The sequence below is a fragment of the Sceloporus occidentalis genome, unplaced genomic scaffold (genome assembly GCF_023333645.1).
Source record: "Sceloporus occidentalis isolate IW3139 unplaced genomic scaffold, rSceOcc1.0.p SCAF_94, whole genome shotgun sequence".
Taxonomy (NCBI): Eukaryota; Metazoa; Chordata; class Lepidosauria; order Squamata; family Phrynosomatidae; genus Sceloporus; species Sceloporus occidentalis.
In genome coordinates, this window is record NW_028317074.1 from 2595327 (window position 1) to 2612982 (window position 17656).

The following is a 17656-nucleotide window of genomic DNA, read 5'->3' on the forward strand; positions in this document are numbered from 1 at the left end:
ACACCCTAACCGTCCCCCACTTGCAAAGCCACCTGGGCCTGTAAAATACTAACCCAAATTCAATTTTGCAGAAAGCACACTATCCAGTCTTATATTTCAAAAACTGAATAAACAAAGCACAAAAATGATCCACTGGTGTAACTACTCTCTAGAGCATGTGTACCAATGTCAATATATCAAAGCAAAGATGTGCGATAGGTGTGATGGGAGTGCATTATGATGTGTTATAAGTGTGGTTGAGTAAGGTGTTTTGTGTAATAGGTTGGATTGGAGTGATGTGTGTGAGGTTGTTTTTGTGAGTGTCTGCCTGTTACAGTGAGTGTGTGTATTTCAGCATTTAACCCCTTGGCTGCTAAGCCATTTCCCACCCTGGTGCTAAACTGGTTTTCGGCATTTTGGTGCATCTCTCGTTTAAACGCGTTTAGAAGTACATTTCTTGGGAATAAATTATACAAACCATATATTGTTTTTTTCAGCACACCCAGCAGATACCAAATATACAATTTTTATATGTTTATGTCTTATTAGGTTTGCAAAATAAAGCCAAAAATGGGAAAAAAGTGTAATTTTTCACTTCCTACTCGGGATGTTAAAATATGCCAACAAAACTATATATTTTTAGAAACTACACCCCCAGCTTCAGCAAATGAGGTCTTAGTTGTATTTGTATCACAAATCTGACGTGCACAACAAATAAGTGAATATCACACTTCTAAAAATAAAAAAAAAATTAAATTAAAAGCGACAAGTTCATTTATGTCTTGCGCACTCCAGTCTTGTGCTACGAATACATGCAGCCCCTCATTTGATGCGCCAAGGGGTGTAGTTTCTGAAACTATATACTTTATGTACCATAATTTCACTTTCCAGCTGTCTAGAGCTGTCTAAATGCAGGCATCACCCCTAAATGTTTTAAGACAATTTTTTAACAAGATTCTCCAATCTGCCATATCTGAAGTTAAAGTGGTCTAGACATCTGGGAAGTTAAATTAGGGTACATAAAGCATACATTTCAAGAAACTACACCCCTTGGAGCTTCAAATGAGGGGTTACATGTATTTCTAGGACAAAAGTTGAGTGCACAAAAAATTATGGAATATGTCGCTTTGGCTAGAAAATATGTTTTTTCTAACCATAGCGACATGTTCATTTGTGTCTTGCGCACTCCAGGTTTGTACTAGAAACACATGCAGCCCCTCATTTGATGCGCCAAGGGGTGTCGTTTTTGCAAATGTGTACTTTTTGTGCCATAATTTAACTTCTTACGTGAGCAGTAATGCCACGTCAAGGCTTCAACCCTAATTACTGACCATTCACACGCCTTTCATATCTCCATTCACTCACAGAAGCACACACCATTCTTTCCCCTTACAATCCCAAAGAAATGATGGTAAAGGGAGAAAAAAAATCACTTTTACAGCAAAAATACGTTTTTGCAGTAAAAAATGCAAGGCGCTCCAGCGATGAGATGGTTACTCACGTACCGCACAGGCTAAATGGCGGATTTTAATAATATTTGCAGTTCATCAGGATTTCAACAATTGCCTTCCTCTACCATTGGCTAATGATCAAAGGGATCATGGGGTTAAAATTTTGTATCGGCCATTTTTAAAAAGGAATGTGACTTTTCATTGCTATTTGATCACCGTGGTAACATTGGCTACCACAGTGATCATTTAGCTAGAATACTTAAACTTTTTTTTTTTTTTAAAGTTAAACTAGTTTATGTTTAGATAATTTAATTAGGATGTCCAGGGCCGGCCCAAGACATTGTGCTGCCTGGGGCGAAGTGTGAAATGCTGCCCCCCCCCGCTTCGGGGAAAAAAAATCTGCAAAAACTGTCCTACATCCATTATGTTATATCATGATAGTTAAAACTAAAATTAGGAAGTGATAATTTACATGCAACTGCAAACTCCATATTTTTATATAGCTTTATTTATATAAATAGTTTAAATAGATTTATTAAAAATTACCCCTCGTCTTATAATCTATGTTGCCTCAAATGAGGTCTGACTATGAGACTAAGATCCAGATCCCCGCAGAGCATTTCTGAAGGCAGAGTGGCATATAGGGGGTTAAAAGGCATACTCCTCCACATGGGGTGCAAATACATAATGAGAAAAACAAAGATATAGTAAGTATAGTAAGGAGCAATATGTGGTGTATAGTCCCCTCTATAATGAAATCAGCAATTGTGTTTCACAAACTCCAAAGAACCAATTTAAGTTTCTTTTTTCATAAAATATTCAGATTGAAATAGAGTAAATAACACAATACCTTCACTTTCCCTCACACTGATGTCTGGAGTTTTGTCCTTTGACGTGACTAGAAATTCAGGAAGGCGTTTTGTCTCTGGATAAATAAAAATTACAAAGTTCTATTTATCCCTACAGTAAGTAAAGTGCCAGGAAACAGATAACCAAATACACACCAGGACAGGCACTGACACCTGTCAAGAGCATAAAAAATGCTTTCCACATTGCTGCTTATTGTGTGTATCTGACTGTGCCCCCTGCCAGGCCCCTTTGTGCATTGATTTATTTGATGCCCCCCTTGTGTTTTGATGCCCCCCCTTTTGTACTGGTTAATTATAATGCCCCCTATACCCATGTGTATCACCCCCCCTTTCTGTATAGATCGTCCTAACCACCCTGTTGTGTCCTCGCTCCCCAGCCACCCTCTAGGGGCATGAATATGTCCTTTAAAATTATGTCCTTCCCACCCTGTAAAATTAGGCCTTTCTTTAGATAACCAGATAAAACAGATAACCACAAGCCCTATTAGCTGTAGTTACCTCAAAAACAGAAGGCACAGCCAGTGTATGTTAACATTAAACCTGCTCCAAGGCCAAGATTTACAAAAAATCCTATACATATTTGGAGGAAAAAACAGTGATTTCAGAGGTTCATGATAACCTCCATAAACAGCCATTTTAACAGGCTTAACACTTGAGCTGACAGCTCACCTCTCATGTGCTGAGGTATTGAGGTCATACATTTGTGCTGTTTTGAGCAGTTGCTGTTTGCTTTGTACCACCAATTTTGGTTCCCATTTCATATTAAATAGAATATCGCCAATATGGAAGAAGGGGAGTGAACACCACCTGCAACCATTTCAGACATGGTGGCACCATGTCTGAAATGTGTGCAGGTGGTGTTCACTCCCCTTCTTCCATATTGGTGATATTCTATTTAATATGAAATGGGAACCAAAATTGGTGGTACAAAGCAAACAGCAACTGCTCCAAAGAACCAATTTCAGTTTCCTTTTTCATAAAATATTCAGATTGAAATAGAGTAGGCCCGCAAATACGTTTCAATGATATTCAATTGTTAATGTCCCCTGACTCCCCTCTCCACAGCAACCCTCTAGGGGCATGAATGTCTGTCCGCGACTCCATCGGTCCGCTTATCACCTCAATTTTTAGTTTTTTTTTAAATACTTACTTTTTCTTCTTCCACCGACGTGCTCTTCAGCCTCTTCTCGCTCGAGATCTTCTCCTTGTCACGCGGTGACGGGAACCTGCTCTGCGTGAGCCCGCCCCTTTGAGCGTCACAGCGCATCAAGGGGGTGGAACGAAGAGCCGAACCGATCGGCACGCTGCACGCAGGAAAGTAATTAAACGGCGGCGGTTTTACATTTATGTTAAAACCGGCGCCGGTAGCCGCATCAGCTGACAAATTAGCGGCACTTGGGACGGCAAAGTGCCGCCCCTTGAAAAGTGCCGCCTGGGGCAATTGCCCCAGTCTGCCCCATTATAGGGCCGGCCCTGAGGATGTCTCTAGGCAAGGTATATGTTGGGGGTCTGTAGCTGCTTAGATGCCTGAGATACAGGCATCTAAGCAGCATGCCCCCATACCGCTTTAACTGACAATTGTCAGTTATTAATAAAGTTGCGCGGTGACGTCATCACGTCGTTACGCGCGACGTCACCGGCCGGATCGGGTGGTCCCAGTGATGCCCTTCAATATGAGGGGCAGATCGCCGGGGTAGGTGGTGATGGGGGTCCACAGACCTCCATCAAGGTAAGGTAGTGCTAGCGACGGCATGGTGCCGTCGTTAGCACTTGACTGGGACTGCTAGCGACGGCACCATGCCGTCGTTAGCAGTCAAGGGGTTAAATAAGTTAACGGGGAAGGGGGCGGGGTTACGTGCCATCCAGGCCACAAGATGCCAGTCTTGGTAAGGAGAAATACTATAACATTTTTTACATGTACACATCTTCCACAAAGCACACAGTAAAGTACACGGGTGATATGTCTGATCACGCTCCTCTACCACTTGCTGCCTTCATGCAGCAGAAGCACAGTCAGGCATATCATCGGCCAGCCTGAACTTAGAAATTACAGCGCAATATTCAATAAACCACCTCCTCCTCCGTCCTCTATTCCTGCTTCTCTCCAGCCTCCAACGTCCCTCACGGCTCAAAGCCTTATAATGGCGGCAGTTACGTGAGCGGGTGACGCCATACCATCATTTCGAAGATAGAGAACCAGAGACTTCACGGAAAGCTACAGAACATGGCACTGTGGGTTGTTTTGCAGGAAGTGACGTCAGCCAGGAAGGATTTTTTGTTTGGCGACTGATGTTGCACAGAAAAGGGTTACCTGAAAATAAGCGGCATGACTGGTGGATGGGAGTGAAAATCACTGACCTGCATTCAGCTTTCATTGACCTGCAGGCGGAGAGGTAAGAATGACTGGAGATTCCGCTCATACATGGACGGGTATAGGCAGACATCACATATGTTACATGCACAGCATGTGTGACAACTCCATTTTTTCGTATCCCGTAAAATCTATATTTTTGGTATCATTTCTCTTACGTCATTCTTTACGTTTCTGGTAAATTAGGTTGCAAATGTATATTATTTGCAAGCTGTCTGGTAATGACGGCTTGGAGCGAGGAGGTAGCCTCGGCTCATGGATGGAAATGAACGGAGCAGACGTTGCTGTGGTGTATAGCGGTCTTTCCGAGCACTTCCGTTGTTTAATGCGCGCCTGTCAATGAAGCAGCCTGTCCGGCACATTCGGCGAGGCCGTGGAACCCCATGTAGCGTTTAATAAATGATCCCAAATGAATCCAGAGACTAACTGGTCTCCATTTTTTTTATATAAAGACGAATTAAGCGATAACTGAACCTGGACCCCGCACAAATAAAACTGCTGTATATATGTCCATGTTAATAAATCCTACATGGTACATTTCTGTATATTCCATACACGAAGCAGTATCCATCACTAATATTAGCCATCTGCTTTTCTTCCTCTCATTTGGAGTTTGTATGATTGTCTCCCTATTTCTGCCATATGGAAGCTGCGTTGATGCTAGGTTCTCTTTGATGATGTACAGCAGCAAAGGATATAGATGGTATAGATTTGGTACATTTTGTCTAATTTTGTTTTTAGTTTTGAAAGAAGAAACAAAGCCATTTTTCTATCACATAAATGCATGAGGTGGGCGCTAACAGACCGCGACGAAAACACTGGAGACTTCCATTTTCTTACGGCTTTTAAAGACGCAACAAATCAGAAGATGGCAAACCCCTTCATTGTTAGCCGGTTCTAACAGGCTGGGCAGCTAGGCCACTAGCCACTAGCCACCAGTCATTGTGTGCCTTGTTTGAGTCTTTGCTCTTCAGTGCAATAATTAATTACACAGCAATCTGAGGACCTTGAGGCATCTCAGTCACAGAGGTCACCTTACTGCTGCTTTAGATGGCTGCGTGATGGGCCTCTTCCAAGTCTTTTATTGGATGGGCCACAGCTTGTTGCAGTAATAGTGTATACATTTCTTATGTACTGTTAAATGGAAAAAATGTTTGTAGCATTTGGTTCCTCGTGTAAGAGTATCGAGCCAATAGATAAATGCATGGAGTAAAATAAATCTGTATATCGCAGATTACTATATATATATATATATATATATATATATATATATATATAAAAAGCCCTCGTCACATTTTCCTGGGATGTAAAACTCAGTTGCAAAATGCTTGGCATATCTGTAAGCTGGTTACACGCTCTGTGTTTCTTTCTAGCAGTCTGGTGGGGCAGCAGTAATCTCTGTTTCGCCAACGGCAGTTTCATAAAGTGAGATGAGTTGTGTTTAACTTCTTAATTGTTTTCTGTTGGGACGTATCTGTTGCAGTGTCATTCTAACTGTCTGAACGGGTTTGTACTATTGTTTCAAAAGAGTGTTTCAAGTGACTCATGAGCGTTTCAGAGATTCTGCAGCGCGGTGGGAAGCTGGATAACTTGAATATTTCAGATAAAAGAGCAGTCTGATAAAAATGCTAATGTGGCTAGCTCGGCACCTTTACAATGCATACTGTAAAATCACCATTTTTATTTTAGGACACTGAATTAAACGCGCTCCCAAATAAACATAACCTTTTCTGAAAACTAATATATGTGCCAGTAATCTTTAAGAATAACCTTGGCTTCCTCGAAAGATCAAAGAGCCAAACTGGGGTTTTTTTTGCCTTCTTTTGGACTAACGGCATCAAATTAACAGATATAAGAAAGGCTGAACTTGATAGACGCATGTCTTTTTTCAGCCTATATAACTATGTAAGAGCCATCGCTGGTGCTGACTAGATATCTGCGGCTTGGGGCAAATGCATATGGGGAGCTCCTGCAGAATCTCCCCATTTATTTGCAAAATGGACAACATTAAAAGTTAAAGGGACCACACAGCTATCATATAATATATTTAAAATGTGTTTTCTATGTGGATCTTAACTCTCTTTCATTATGTACTGTAATATTAAAACCTCTCTGTGGGCAAAAAAAAAATATTTGGGATGCTTCCAGATTGAAGAGTTATTAGTCACTTTGGTAATTATTGTGCTTTTTTTCTTATCTTTTCTTAAAGGCATTGCCATGGACCCTGCCTATGTCCTGAGTTTCCTTGTGGCCATACTGCTGTCCTTTGCAAGCACATCAGACACTTACAAACAGAAAAGAGATGCTGCTTTTGAAATCTGTATCCTTTCGGCACTGTAGTAATTCAGTTCTCTCTTTTGGGTTGTTAAGGCTTTGTTATATTCTAGTTCATGGTCACATTAGATAAAGAAATGGTAAATAGTTCAGACCAGACTTGTGCATTCGTATTCGGGCGAATATAAAAACTAACACGAAGGGTGCGTTTTTTCCATTGTATAGCCCGAATACCGAAGAAACGAACACGGCAACGGCAAAACGTAGACAAAGACACACAACACGAAGAATCTTCGTGTTCATCTTCTTTTGCTAATCTCCCTGGTCCCTTCCCCATCTACCTTATCTATGCAGCATCGCATGTGTTAACGGGAGCGGAAATCCGCAGGTTCGCACAAGGAGTTAAAGGTCCGTGCGAGCAACTCTATTGGTTTTCTGCAGGGGCCTTCTCTGGCATCAACCTATGTAGGAGCTCCCTGCTGGTGACCAATAGAGTCACTGATACGGACCTTTTAAATCCCGGCGCCAAAGGTTAACCCCTTCTATTAAAAAAAAAAAAAAAAACGAACACGAAGAATGTACACGAATATTCGCCTGAACAGAACACAAAGACGAACATGAAAAACTGGCCTGTGCTCAAATCTAGTTCAGACTAATCTGTATTAATAAAAAGTTTTAACTTGTGGTAACAGAAGCATCATGGTACGAGGGACAGGCTACTTCACAGGTAGTGCTCTAATTCCACTGCAAACTTTATGACTTGTTTAAAACAGATTAGTCTTTTGATTCTGTAACTGTCTTTTCCCCAAGGAGGTTTGTGTGACTTTCACTCACTTTACTCTCAAGAATCCTAGGTTATGTTATTAACTCTGAGATTAATTAAATATAATTCATCATAAGTTAACATGTATATGATTGATCAAGCATAATTCATAAAATATATAAATAAAACATATAGAAAATATATAAACTGTAGAATGGGAGCCCACAGGGAAAATGCTCCTACTGTGCTTGCCTAAGCAAGAATGTCAGGTTTTCACTAGTGTGTTGTGTGTGTATATCTAATCTACTTAGGGGGTTTATTTGGGGAAAACCAATGAGTCTGAGGCCTGCTAGTATTGAAGAGTACAAAAAAACTGCAAAAATCATGATGTGCAGTACTGTAAATTTGGTTAGCTTTAAGAAATGTACATTTCAACTTGTAACACCTTAACAGTCTGCAGATAAAAAGCTTTTTGAAGTGAAGCGTAAGGATCAGATCAATGCCCTAAATAATCTGATTGATCTTAATGATATCAACCAGCAGTATAAAATCATAGACATAATGCTAAAAGGGCTTTTCAAGGTGAGCATCACAGTTTAATCTCAAATAATTTTCACTTATAGGTACTTCTGCCTTTTATTCTTTTTATTCCAGGTACTTTTCTTTTGGGGGGGTTGGGGGACATCTTCTGAGAGAGTATTTTTTTTTACCACAGTAAAATTTTCATGCACACACAATAGCAAATAGAATGCATTAGCATTTTAGTATCTGACACTTTATTTTACAGGTGCTAGAGGACTCTCGAGCTGTCTTGATTGCAGCAGGAGTACAACCAGATGGTCCCTTTCCAGAGGATGACAAAATAAAAGATGGTGAGATGTGTGCTTTTATAAGTGCTCAGAAGTAAACAGAATACCCTCTAATGCTCGTTTTATGCTAGAAGAGATGCATAGTTACATAGTTAATAGGTTGAAACAAGACATATAGTCCGTCAAGTTAAATCATTACAATAACCCATACTACTAGTTGATCCAGAAGAAGGCAAAGAAAACCTGAGACCGTAATATAATCTCAAAGGAAAAAAAACCTTCTGGACTCCAAGGCAGTCGGACTCGCTCTGGATCAACATAACCTTATCTACCTTTACTTGTGATAACCCTGTGTGCATTTCATATCTAGAAAAACATCCAAAGTTTTTAATACATTGATTGAATTGGCTAAAAAAAGCTAGATGGCAGGTTATTCCACAATTTAACTGCCCTATAGGTAAAGAAACCTTCTGTATGTTTTAGACAAATGTTCCTCATGTGGAAGAACGGAGTGATCTATAGATAGATCTCCAAAAAGATCTTTGTGTTAACCTTGAACATACTTGTAAAGGTTTATCATATCCTCACAAAGATGTTTTTTCTCCAGAGAAAACAATCCCAATTTGGGCAGCCTTTTTTCATAGCTGAATTTTTCCATTCCTTTAATCACTTTGTTAGCCCTTTAGCCCTTCTCTGAACTCATTTTATTTCCTTTCCAGTATTTTTTTTTTTTTTTTTTTTTTTTTTTTGTACTGGTGCTCAAAACGTCACTGCACATTCTAGATGCGATCTGATCAATTACTTTTATGAAATACCCTACAACCTCTTATTCTTTAGCATCATTATTCTTCTAAACCTTGCAAATCTGTTTCAGCTTATTCACATACTGTGGAGAATTCTGCATTTTTTGGTGATGTAGTCCTGAGATTCCCCAAAATAGTTCACCATTACTTTGACCGGAACTCCAATTGGAACAATCTGATCCGGTGGGGTATTGGATTCTGTAACCTGAGTGGAATCTTCAACGATGGACCTCACTCTCAGCTTCTTGGCCTGGTACTCATTTGCATGTACTTCTAATCACATTCACAGCCATGTTAACTTATATGACATAAATATGCAGATTTATTGAAGCCTCTTCGTGTTCCATAAAGATTACCCAGCATGCTAATCTGTCTAGCAGGCTAGTTTACCAATGATACAGGTTTGTTGAAACTGTGTTTATTCTAAACTTCATTTAGTTAAATGCATCTCATTCAGCTAAAATTCAGTAATGAAAATACTTTTTTTCTTGAGTAGCCCAGCTTTATGTATTGTTAAATACGTATATGTCCTTAGAAGAAGCAGCAGGTGGTTCATGTGCGTTTATTACGGATAAGTGGAATTTTATATATATGCTTGTTGTTCAATGCATAGCAATGTTTTTTATTTTTTAGCGATGTGCATTATGTAGTTTCTTCTACAAAATGGACGAGTTGGCATTTTCTAATGTATAGATAATGCTTTAACTATGACTAAAACTATATGTACACCTCTCCTCATTATTGAGTTTAGGTGTTTCAGCCACACCTGCTTCCAACAGGCGTGCACAAAGTAAGGTCCATGAACACATGGTTTGGAGTGTGGATTCCAGAGTCCCGGCTGTAACCCCCATTGAATTGGAACACCAATTGTAACTCGGGCCTTCTCATCCAGCCTGACCTCACAAAGGCTATTTTGGTTCACAAAATTTCGCAAGCACGCAGCAAAGTCTTGTGAGAAGCCTTCTCAGTGGAGGCTATTATGACTGCAACTTTATATTAATGCCTGTGGTTTTGAAATGGGGTGTTCAACAAGTTTTATATACGTGTAATTGCCAGGTTTCTACATACATTTGGTCGTATAGTGTGTGTAAATACATGTACTATATTCAATGATAAATGGCTTTTATCTATTAAAATTGATGGCAGATAAGAACCGTTCGGCCCATTTTTCATGATGTAAGGGGTTTAAACCCCTATCAGTCTTTGATCAGGTCCTATTGCGAGTAAAGATTTATGTCTTATCTCATGCTTTTCTAAATTCACTCACTGTATTAGCCTCCACCACTGCTGCTGGGAGACTATTCCATTTATCTACTACCCTCTGAATAAAGTAGAATTTCCTTAAGTTACATCTAAGCCTCTGGCCTTCAAGTTTTAGGCCATGACCTCATACTTTGTTAAATCTCTTTAAGTAAAGTGTTTCTACCCCCATCTTCTTTCCTTCAAGCTATAAATATTAACATCATTTAACCTTTCCTGCTTGCTTTTCCTGAGATGCTTCATTGCGTTGTGTGCTTACATTTAAGTCATCAAAAATAAGTCACTCTCTTGCGTTGTTACTCACAGTACCCTGCCACCAATGCCATATTCTGCTTTAGGATTTTTACGTCCCAAGTGCATTATTTTACATTAATTAATATTAAACTGCAGCTGCCACATTCCCGATCATTCTTCTTATTTACTTAAGTCATTCGCCGTTTGAGTTGTTCCACACAGAATGTCTACACTGTTGCAGACCTTTGTATCATATTAAGACCTTTAAGATTAATAAGAATATTAAAAACTACTGGTCCCAAAACCGATCCCTGAGGTACCCCATTAAATAAAACAATTACTTAAAAAGTTACAATTAAGGTCAAAGCTATCTCAACTTTATTATTTTATCGACCTATAGTGCACTATGTAAGACTATCCTGTTTCTGACTGATATGTACCGTATTTGCTCAAATATAAGCAAATAGAGGTCTGACAATAAGATCCAGATCCCCTGCAGCGCTGCAGGGGACCTGGATCCTCCTCTCTGGCAGCCAGCGAAAGTCTGCAAGAGGCGTGCAGACAACCTCTGCTGCTGGCTGGCACTTCTGATAGGACTTCTATGATGGAGCACCGGCGCAACCTTCCGGTGCTCAGTCATAGAAGCCCCGGTGGAAGTGCCAGGTAGCAGCAGAGATTGTTTAAGCGCATCGCGCAGGCGTTGACCTGCTGCCCCCACTAGACACCAGGGCGTCTGAAGCACGGGGGGAAAGTTGGGGATGCATTGGTAAGTCTGGGTTGGCAGAGTGGCATATAGGGGGTATAAGGCATATCTGGGGGGCACAGTTGCAAGCCAGGGGGTAGATATGCATAACTGGGTGGCAGGTTGGCAAACAAAAGGAAATAAAAACAAGAAATGCATTTTTCTCAATCAGTTTTTATTAAATATGAAAATTAGTTTACATGTGAATTCATATTTACTAGTAAAACTTTTCTTCTATAGCATAGTCTTCAATTCAGGCTTTTTCATTTTTTTTTTCTAAATTAATATTCAAATTTTGGGGGTCGTCTTATAATTGGGGTAGTCTTATAATTGATATATGACCAGTTCTGCTTGTGATGTGTGTTAAACACAGCATCACTTTTTCCAATTTTAGTAATGTATTGTCATAGGGTAAATTTAGTCTTTCAACAAGGTGGTTTACTGAACCATTAATTCTTTCTTTCAGATGTCTCAAGAATTGGGAATCAGTGAGAAGTCACCCGATTACAGAAATCCCTTCAAGACTGAAAACATGGAGGTAAGAGTTGAATGTATAGGGTTGTTGAATGAAGTTGGCAGTTGAGATGAGTTAATGGACATGTTGGATTTAATCAAACACAGAAAAAAATCTTAGCACTCCAAACAGCTTCCAATCTTTAGGAAGCATAACAAAAAAGCAAAGTTTCGGCCAAACGGGGGCTTTTGTCAAGCCGAATGTTGCTTTTTTGTTTTGCTTTCTCTGAATAAGGTAACCTAAGGATTGGAAGTGCTGGGATTCTTTTCTGTGTTTGTATGCTTCAAGAGGGTTTATGCTGTCCCTTTTTCCTGCTAGCACCCAGCTTCGTTTTTTTTGTTTTAACGATGTTGAATTTAATCAATTTACATCTCAATTACATTCTTTGAGGGTTGCAGTTAACAAACTGGCAAGCGTAAAATGCAAATCCAAAGTGCACAAAAGTGTCACCTAAAACTTAAATGTGTGATTGTGAAAAGAGTAAGCTAGAACAGTAAACCTATCAAGCTGTGTTCACTGACCATTCAAAATGGCTGTTCTGTGTGCTTTTGCCAAAATGGAGTCATGGGTGCTTGTGAGCTAAATACACAATGGCTGGTGGTAGAATTAGTGCGTGTAAAGGGTTAAAACACCAGCATTTGAAATAACCTGAGGTGTCCTATTTTTCATGGGCACATGATCACCAAATGTTAAACTTCAACACTGAAAAATGTGCACCTCCCAAATGTGGCCCTTTGCCCCTCAAACAACCAGGCAAACCTATGCATTAGCGGTATCCTTGTACTCAGGAGATGCTGCTGAACGTATATTGGGGTGTTTTTTGATAGCAACATATACCAGGAGCTGTAAATCCATACCTACCACAGATTTTGACACAGGCTGGTAGTAGAATTAGTGCATGGAAAGGGTTAAAATACTAGCATTTGAAATACCCTGGCTTGTCTAGTTTACAACCATAAAAGGTTTGATGGAGCAAATTAAATTGACCAGCTTCAAAGATGTCACAAATAGGACATGGGGCAGAATGCTTTATTTCCAAGTTCAAAAACTGAATTGCGTGTGTCCCAAATGTAGCCTTTTTACCAGGCAAACAATCCAACAAACTCATACCTAAAGTTCAATGGGTGGGGGCATGCAAAACAATTACTACCACAAAGTTTGACAAAGCCTGGTGGTAGAAATACCCAGGGATGTCTGTTTTTCAAAAATAAATGGTTTTGTGGAGTAAAGCTTCAAAGATGTCCCAAATACCACATGGGGGCATGATGACCAGTTTTGAAATGGCAGTATGTTACTTGTACTTATTGTACTTAGTGTCTAGGTACACTAAAGGAGAGAGAGATGGAAATTACAGCTATACACGAGCCCTGCAGAAATGTTAAAACAAATTAAAAACGGCTCTGTACTGAAGGGGTTAACATAATGAATTATCTGCTCAAAGACTCTTTAGGGCATTGATCAGTGTCAACAATCCTCAGCCAGTGACCCAATCGGATGGGTGCACGTTATATACTTTTTTTTTTATTACGTAAAAAAACATACACACACACAGGTTTAGACAAACCGCAAAGTAGTAATTTAAATATTTAGTGTTGACCCAATAAATTCTCATATATATATAAGAAATTATGTTCAGCAGTTAGATGTAGGGATTGGCTTAGGGCGACTCCGAACTGATGGAATTATAGCCACAGGGGATGAAAAGAGAAAAAAGTTAAAAATAGGGCTGCAACTAACGATTATTTTAATAATCGATTAGTTGGCCGATTATTTTTTCGATTAATCGGATAAAATTAATTTTTTTTCAATTTAAAATAATGTAATAAAAAACGTACAATTTACACTTTCATCTCTTTATCACAATGGCCTCTCTATTCACCTTCTTATTTTACTGACATAATAAAAGCTACAAGAACCCAAACAGTGTTTCTCAAACTAGGTTTTAATACAAAGTTATTAGTAAATAATTCATATGTTAACTATTTTTCATATTTAATAAAAACTGAGAAAAAAGCCTTGTTTAAATTTTTTTTATTTACCAAACTGCCCCAGTTATGCACATCTGACCCCCAGCTTGCCACTCTGCCCCATATATGCCTTATACCTCTTATATGCCAGTCATATGCAACTGAGTCCCCTGATATACCTTTTACCCCAGATATGTTTTATGCCCCCCTGATATACCTAATATCGATATGCCTTATACCCCTATATGCCCTGAAATTCATAATACCCCCCATAAACCACTATAACTCACCCATACACCACTCTGGCTCCTCCCCCTCCCATACACCACTCTGGCTCCTCCCCCTCCCATACACCACTTTGCCTCCTCCCCCTCCCATACACCACTTTCCCTCCTCCCCCCTCCCATACACCACTCTGCCTCCTCCCCCTCCCATACATCACTTTGCCTCCTCCCCCTCCCATATACCACTTTGCCCCCTCCCATACACCACTCTGCCTCCTCCCCCCTCCCATACTCCACTCTGCCTCCTGTCAGCCACGGAGGTTCACAAGACACCAGGGAGCCGGGTAGAGAGGCAGAGTGCCGTATGGGAGGGGGAGGAGCCAGAGTGGTGTATGGGAGGGTGGCTCCCATACACCCCTCTGACTCCTCCCCCTCCCATACACCGCTCTGACTCTCTACCCGGCTCCGTTACTGACAGGAACTTTCGCCTCAGCGTAAGTGAAGGTGAGTAACGGAGGCTGTCTGTGCGATGCAGACCCCCACCGGCTGACAGAGAGGATGATCCTCTGTCAGCCGGTGGGGGTCTAAACGATGCGCACAGACAGCCTCTGTTACTGCCCTTCACTTAAGCTGAGGCTTCTATGAAGTCAGTAACGGAGCCGGGTAGAGAGGCAGAGTGATGTATGGGAGGGGGGAGGAGAGACCGGCCGACAGTGAGGGGAATCCAGGTCCCCTGCAGTGTTGCGGGGGATCTGGATTCTAGTGTTATAATCCGATCTCTGAGGTCGGATTATAATTTTTATAATCGATAAAAATCGATTCGATTAATCGATAATGAAAATCGTTGACAACGATTTTCATTATCGATTTTATCGATTAGTTGTTTCAGCCCTAGTTAAAAATGAAGTTCCCATATCTTTAAGGCTTTATCAGCCAATATATTAAATTTCCCCATAAATAGACCTTTTTTCATATGTAGTTGATACTCAATTTGAGCTTTAACTCAGAATAGAGGGCAATTTTTTTGCTTTTTCAGTTTCTAGCTATAGTTATTTTAGCATCAACTAAAACATGGGAAAGCGAATATGATTTTATATTATCCAGTCTAGGCCAATTTAGATGGAGAAGAAAAATTTCACTATTTTGCCTCAAAACAGTTTTCCCCAGATACACTAAAATGTTATTAACCATAATCCAAAAAGGGCATAGGCTAGAACAATGCCACCATATATGGATATAAGTGCCTTTGTCTAAGCCACATCTCCAACAAGTATTTCTTTGGACGGGGTAACATTTGTTTAATTTTTCTGGAATTAAATACCATCTATAAGAAAGCTTATATTGAAGTTCGATTAAGATTTTGACAGTTAAATTTTTTTTTTAAATTAACTATAACTTTTGTTCCAGGTCGCTAGATCAAACTCTATGCTTAAGTCTCTCTCCCATTTTTTTTTTGCGCTATTGATTTAGACTTGAAAAAATCTTTCATATCAAAGAGATGGCTATGATATATCTGGCTGATTTTTGGGCCCTCAGTGAACATCTTAATCAGTACATCATTATGAGTATGGTGTAGCTCACCTATAGTTCTTATAAAATTGCTCCTAACTCTTAGGTAAATATTTAATCGGGAGAGAGATCAAATATACTTTTTTTATATATAATTATAAAAAAAAATCCTACAAAATTGAGTGTAAAGTTATACAAGTGTATTATACACTGGTGCATATAAGACTACAGTAATTTTGTATAAATGTAGTTGCCGTTTTATTTACATATTCCATATATAAGGTACATTTTGAAATTTCATAATGCTTTGGCTTGTATTACTTTTTGTAATATTTATAGTTGTGGAAAAATGCAGGTGATGTTAACTAGTTGCATATCAACCAATAAATGTAGTGGTTTCGAATTTGACCATGGCACACTATTATAAAGTGATTTCAGTAACTGATGATTTTCTGAATATTCTTTTTGTTTAGTTTTTATCAAACACAGATGCCTTCCAGAAAGCATTAAAAGAAGAGGAAAAGAGAAGACGAAAGGATGAAAAGAGAAAGGAGATTAGAAAAGGTCCTCGGATCACCAGATCCCGATCAGAGTTATAAAGCCAATGAAGAGTCCGTTGAGCAAAGGACAAACCGAAGATAATATGAGAGCCTTGCCGGAGTATGTCACCTGCCAACATGGAAACCTGGCCTGTTACAGAATGAGTGCTTATATTCCAGGAACATTCAACATAAAATTGTTTCTTATCATGACTAATACGTTTGATATGTTTTTGTTTTTTTTAATATAAAATCAGAGTTCAAAACACACACTGTAATCATTGGTGATATCCAACCTGTGTAGAAAGGATCCTTATTTATTGGGAAAACCATATTTTAATTTAAGGAAAAAATAAGCTAGACTGTTGAATGTACTGAAAAGCAGCCACTGATTTAATTATTCTTGCGTCGACAAACCGTGCATGGGCAAAAGGTTGGCCCTTTACTTACATAATAAAAGTGACAGTAAAAACAAAAATGTCTAGGCTTATGTGAGACAAACTGTTTACATCATTCATTCACCAAAACTGCATCAGTTGGAATGATATGCAGGCTAAAAGACCAATAGGGATAAAGCTAAGCAACTCAGAGTTTTACATAGAGTTTGCTCTGCTCAGCAAGGGGAAAATGTGGGAATTTTTAATCTTCACTTTAAAGAATACTCATTTAAAAAAATAAACAAAAAATGGCTTGCCTGTACCTTTTACGTTAATGAAATTTAAATGCTCAGCTCACTGACTACTTTACACATCAGTGTCTAGTACCACCATTTGTTCCTTGTTGGTGTAAACATTTATTATTAGAGAAAGTAGGTAACAGCTGCTTTTTAGTGGGATCAAAAAAATGTATGCAATTGCTTGAGTCATTCTGTGAGGAGAGGTAAAAGTAAATATAGATCCTTTACAATATTTTAAACATATCAAGGGCTGATATTTTTTTATTTTATTTTAATCTTCTTAAAAAAAAAACAAAAAACAATAAAAAAAAAAACATAATCGGTGTCCGTTTCCCACCCTAAAATATCTGGACTAGGCTATAGGATCATGGCCATATAATATAATATAACTTATTTTATAATGTTAAAAGTGAGAACAAGTTTTAGCTTATGCAGGAATGCTGGGCTGTAGTGCAAGTGTGTGCCTTAGGCACACTGATTAATGATTGTCCTTTTGTGCTCTCTATTCTGGATTGAAACAGTTTGAACCTCATATTCATGCCCACCTTTAGAAAAACACCCAATGGAAACGGTGTCAGTCGCTGACAGGGTTATCTGAAGCTGTTTTTGCCACGTCCCATTTAATTGGAACACTGTTTAATGTTGCTCATAAATATTTAGTTATATTGGTGT

General features: G+C 39.2%; 1 protein-coding gene across 1 annotated transcript; it reads left to right on the top strand.

Moving 5' to 3' along the window:
* Positions 1–4588: 4588 nt before the first annotated feature.
* Positions 4589–16368, top strand: LOC149284401 (coiled-coil domain-containing protein 134). The gene is made up of 8 exons (XM_089496804.1): positions 4589–4692; positions 4857–4912; positions 6880–6990; positions 8168–8289; positions 8495–8579; positions 9391–9572; positions 12022–12093; positions 16243–16368. The coding sequence occupies exons 1-8, from the start codon at positions 4589–4591 to the stop codon at positions 16366–16368; spliced, it is 858 nt and encodes a 285-aa protein (XP_089352930.1).
* The last annotated feature ends 1288 nt before the right edge of the window (positions 16369–17656 follow it).

Coding starts and splice junctions, on each gene's coding strand:
- LOC149284401 (XM_089496804.1), top strand. CDS start 4,589: ATGTTGCACAGAAAAGGGTTACCTGAAAATAAGCGGCATGACTGGTGG. Junction 6,991..8,167: donor AGATGCTGCTTTTGAAATCT/GTATCCTTTCGG, acceptor AACAGTCTGCAG/ATAAAAAGCTTTTTGAAGTG. Junction 12,094..16,242: donor TCAAGACTGAAAACATGGAG/GTAAGAGTTGAA, acceptor CTTTTTGTTTAG/TTTTTATCAAACACAGATGC.